This window comes from Centruroides sculpturatus, unplaced genomic scaffold (genome assembly GCF_000671375.1).
Source record: "Centruroides sculpturatus isolate CEXI.00-Female unplaced genomic scaffold, Cexi_2.0 scaffold611, whole genome shotgun sequence".
NCBI classification, from domain to species: Eukaryota; Metazoa; Arthropoda; class Arachnida; order Scorpiones; family Buthidae; genus Centruroides; species Centruroides sculpturatus.
In genome coordinates, this window is record NW_019384768.1 from 254427 (window position 1) to 259697 (window position 5271).

At 28.1% G+C, this 5271-nt stretch overlaps 1 protein-coding gene across 1 annotated transcript in view; it reads right to left on the bottom strand.

Annotated features, from left to right (window-relative positions):
* The window catches only part of LOC111628935 (afadin-like), a 111721-nt gene that overhangs the window by 62042 nt on the left and 44408 nt on the right, over positions 1-5271 (bottom strand). Inside the window, 4 exon segments of the mRNA XM_023372793.1 lie at positions 1436-1701; positions 3880-4120; positions 4298-4317; positions 4377-4617. Coding sequence (XP_023228561.1) covers positions 1436-1701; positions 3880-4120; positions 4298-4317; positions 4377-4617 — 768 coding nt within the window.

Here is a 5271-nt window from a genome sequence, read left to right on the forward strand (position 1 = left end):
GCTTCTATTATACTATTTTAGATGCGGGTTTTTGCGTTTTTGATTGCGTTTTAATAGGGTACGTCAACAGAATGTACACTAAGAAGTAATTTTTCGATATTCCACCGCAAGGGAGAGAGACAGGATTAAGGCTTACTGTGAAAAACTTGGCTTCTATTATACTATTTTAGATGCGGGTTTTTGCATTTTTGATTACGTTTTAATAGAATACGTCAAGAGAATGTACACTAAGAAGAAATTTTTCAAAAAATTTCCCCCCATGGGAGAAGTGTTATACATTTATAATAGATACATTTTGAGCCACAACAACGCGTGGCGGGGTCTGCTAGTCTCTAATAAAATACAATAGATAATTTTTGCTATAAACAGATTTTATTAAGTCAAAACTTATGGTTTTGATTACTTTTTGGTGTTTTTAAAATGTCTATATTTCAAAACTTCTCATTTCTAATCTCAGTATTTAAAAATATATGATAAAGAAATCTATAATCAAAAAATAAGAATTGATAAGATTAATAGATTGCATTTCATAAAAAGAACTGTTTATTCATTTTATGAAATACAATCTTCAACTATTGCAAAATTTTTACACACTTATATTCACATAATTTAATCAAATGTCAATGTATATTGTGGTTTATATTAATAAACAATTCATTATTGATTAAAAATAATGTTTCACTGTAAGTCAAATTTATCCTTTCAATTTGATCAAAGGTTCCCAACCTCGTTAGCCCATCACTGGCTGAGTAAATAAAACCACTGAACACTGATAGTTGATTGTAGGTTAATATCTGACCAAAGGGTTAGTGAATGGAATTTTCTGAGTCTTCTTCAGGTGAGTAACAAGCTAACAAGACAGCTAAATAGGGCTAGTTTTCCATTGGAAGTCCTCCCATATGGGTAATCTCCCTTTTGGCAGATTTCCAATGTGTTCTATTATTGGTATTCTACTACTCTAATCTCAAACTAGTTGACAGCAATCCCCAAGATAAGAGTTCATTTAATTTGTTTGAATACACAAATTTATTTTGTTATACTTAAAAATAATAGATATATTTTTAGTATCATCTCTAAATTTTAGTAAAGTTAAATTTTTTATTTAACTTTACTATGATATGCATTTCAAACCTAACAAGTCTAATCATAATAAATACATAGAAGAAAATACTGTCTTAAGGTCATTCTGTTCCATGGCTGTCCAGTTTGATAAGTCCATCTATAAGAAAGTGTGCTAGTACGAAACAGGAAATAAGTCAACGAACAAAAGCAATCTAAATAATATTCATTACTTTATAAAATAGCCAGTGATTATGCATAGTAACCAATTTATTAGATTAATTGTACCATAAATATGTACTAACAGAAACTTTTCAAACCATTTGTAAAGATGTGTAAATTTAAATAAAAAAAAATATTAAATGATTATTAGTACCTGAACAATACGACTTAAGTGACAATCTGCAGCTAATTCGAGACCTTGTTTTTCTGCCCAAGCTTCCACTCTGCCTAATCTTCTCTTAAATCTTACTCCCCACAAACGAGTGCATAAATTTGGTCTTGCATCACATACAACTTTATTAAATAGCCACATATTGATATAATGAAATAACTGAGAAAAGAGTTGAATAGTCAGAGCAGCATTCACCCGGCATCGTCTTAACAATGACATTGCATTTGATAATACATTTAGAACATCAGCTAAAAAACAAAAAATAATAATGACTTCCAAAGTAATTATTAGCAAATTTTTCAAATAAACTAAAATTTCCTAATCCAAAAGACAAAAATTAGCAAATTAATCAATATTTTATTGTTTAAAACGATGCAAATGGCTTTGAAATAGGATTGAAAATTTTATTAGGAAACGTCATGGCATTAACGAAAGCGAATTGAAACTAATTATAGTTTTCATTCCTCGAGAAAATTCAATTTTCTCATTATAATACTCGATTCGCAGCTAATTATAGTCAGGATGTTAATTAATCTTAAGATACCGAAAGGCAAATTCGGTTGCGTAACAATTTAAGTGTTAAAACTAAGTGCTGTTGTGCAAGTGAGGTCGAAGCGGAAGGATCAGCCAATAAAATGACGATTCTATTGTAAAATAGAGGTAGATTACTGTATTAAACCCGACATGTATGCTAGAAAGAGAAGTTATCTGCATACAGAACTGAGAAAATGTGCATATAATCGTTGGCATGAGTAATTCAACGGCGCAAAGTGTGGAGGAAATGCCATTTTGTAAGTGCGGGCTGCATTCATACTTAGAAAAATATGCGTATAAGATACGTACAGACATACAAACGTGCACAGAATGTAGAAGATAAAAAGGCACTATTAAAATAGGCGGCAATTTTTAAAAAAGAAATAAAAGCAAGAGCATTACTAAAAGTAAAATATCGAAGTACATAAATTTTTATATTTCTCTTTAGAGCGGAATGAACTTTTTTCCATAAAATTCAGCGAATTTAATGAGAAAATCCGATATTTTCATAATGGACAATAAAATGTTATTTTTGTCGTAAAGACAATAAAAAAAAATACACAATTCAGTAACAAAAATACGTAACAACTAAACATCCGGAACGTTCATCTTTACATTTATGTGTTTTTCGTAACGATAATGTTACGTTTATATATATAAAAAAAGCCTTTATCGCCGTTATTAATTATTAAAATCGGATTTTAATTACAATGTTAATGACAAAGAACGAGCGAATAAAACGTGAAAACAAACTCTCCCCCATTCCCAATCACCTAAGGCATNTTACTCCTTTATCTACTTCAGTCTTTTTGACTATATCTTTCTTACAAGTTAGCTAAGATTGTATCTACTGTAGACCTGTCAAAGTCATCTGCCTACAATATCAGACATCTTCTGTCCACTTTCTACCTTGGCTATTATCTCTTGCTTAGTTTCTATAGTGAACACAGTTCTTGAGTGGTGTCAAGAACTTTGGCCCCATAATATTATTAGTTTTTTAAATAAAAAGTTCAGAAAAACACTTACAAAAATTCAGAAAACAGAAATTAACTAGTGCAAAAGAGGTTATGTATACAACTGTGAAAATCTCATTCCATAGACCATTAATTAATTAAAATACTGCATAGTTACTCAACTTCACTGCCTGTAACCGGCGTTCTTCTTCTCCAATACAGAGGACTTTGCAAACGTTTTCGAACCTAATGTGGTTTTCTTCTTCAGGCGGTATAGTTTTACAAATCTAAAATGTAGCATTGCTTCTTGTGTTTTTTCTGTCAGTTGTTTATTATCCGAACATAAAAATCTTTCTTGAGAATGTTCATTGTCCAATTTGTTCACAGTCCAAACTGTTTGTTAACCAATCACTCACCGTATTATTATTATTTACAATGCATTTCTAAATAAATGATGTCATCCAAGTAAAGCAGATCATAATAAGGATAATACAAAATCAAATCAAAACTTTAAGTTTAGTGAAAAGATTTGATTTAAATAGATTTTAACTGATAAATATTTGTTTTCATATTTGATTAAAAAATTTTAACTTGAAATCTGAATACGTAGAGAAATATGATTATGCACTAACATCAACAATTCAAAAAAGTTTTAAATTTCTTAGATGTTAATCTAATCTAACAGATATGTATGATGAGAAAAATAATGATTTGCACTTCTCTCATATTCTTTAGGAATGGATTTTAAAAAATGAAAAGTTCTGCTAAAAAATAAAAATATTTTCATATAATCTTATAATAACGAACTTTTTAACATAAGTTGTTTCTATTTTTTAATTATTATTATTATTACTCTGTTGAAAACAGCATTAAATACAGCATAATCATAAAAATATATTTTATATTACACTATATTTATTATATCAATAAAGCATATACCTGTAGTACCTTCTTCTTCACTCACATCATCACGATCTTCTAAAAAGGCAGGCATTGCAGTTTGTAGTTCTCCTTGCTGACAAGTAACTAAACTACGGAAAGCTAATTGAACACTCTCAGCTAACATATCTTGAGCATCAAGAGTATAGGCACTTAAATGACGATCTTGTTTTAAAAAATGAAGTAATTCAGATGCATTTGCAAGCCAAAATGCCAATGATCCAGCATCTCTATAACGATCCTACATTAATAATATTTTAAAGTATAAATTCAATAAATTCTAAATAAANTTGTTAGAAACTACAGTATATTACACTATATTTATTTTGAAGTTACTAATTGTTTCTTTTTTCTTTTGGAAAATTTTGTTAAAAATTTTCCAAAAGAATTTATTTTTGTTAATTTGAAGTTTTATTGCATATGAAGAAGCTTTACTTTCTGTTTGTAAAAATATATTTTATATTACACTATATTTATTATATCAATAAAGCATATACCTGTAGTACCTTCTTCTTCACTCACATCATCACGATCTTCTAAAAAGGCAGGCATTGCAGTTTGTAGTTCTCCTTGCTGACAAGTAACTAAACTACGGAAAGCTAATTGAACACTCTCAGCTAACATATCTTGAGCATCAAGAGTATAGGCACTTAAATGACGATCTTGTTTTAAAAAATGAAGTAATTCAGATGCATTTGCAAGCCAAAATGCCAATGATCCAGCATCTCTATAACGATCCTACATTAATAATATTTTAAAGTATAAATTCAATAAATTCTATTTATGGAGAAAATTTTTTTTTTCTGAAAATATTATAAAGCAAAATAAAAATAATTTCTATAAAGCAGTGGTTTTCATTTGGTGATTGATAAACCCCAGAATACCCACACATTAAAAAATTACATAATGTCATAAAATATTACTAAATGTGGAAAAACAATGTGGTTACTATGTTCAAAGAAACATATCAAAAAGTATAATTAAAATTTAGTTTGTTTGATTTTATATTATACTAAAATTTCTCTATACTGTCTCATTAAAAGATGAATTATCATTTTTGTATAGCAAATCTGTAAAATAAATATATTGTGGAAAAATATTTATTTTTAAATCTTATGAAGAGATTATTTGCAATACATTGGTAATTATTTGTATTACCAAATATGAATTTTCCAAATCCTAAAAAAAATACCAGTACAAATTCATTGAAGAAAAACAAAAATTATCTGGTACTTGATAATATTAAAATTATATCTTATAAATCCACATAATCAAGCAACAAATATTTTGTTCAAAGTGATTCACAAAACAAAAAAGTTGAAAATCACCAATATAAAACAATACTTAATAATTATATCAAAATACAACACAAAAGTTAAAATAAAACATTTT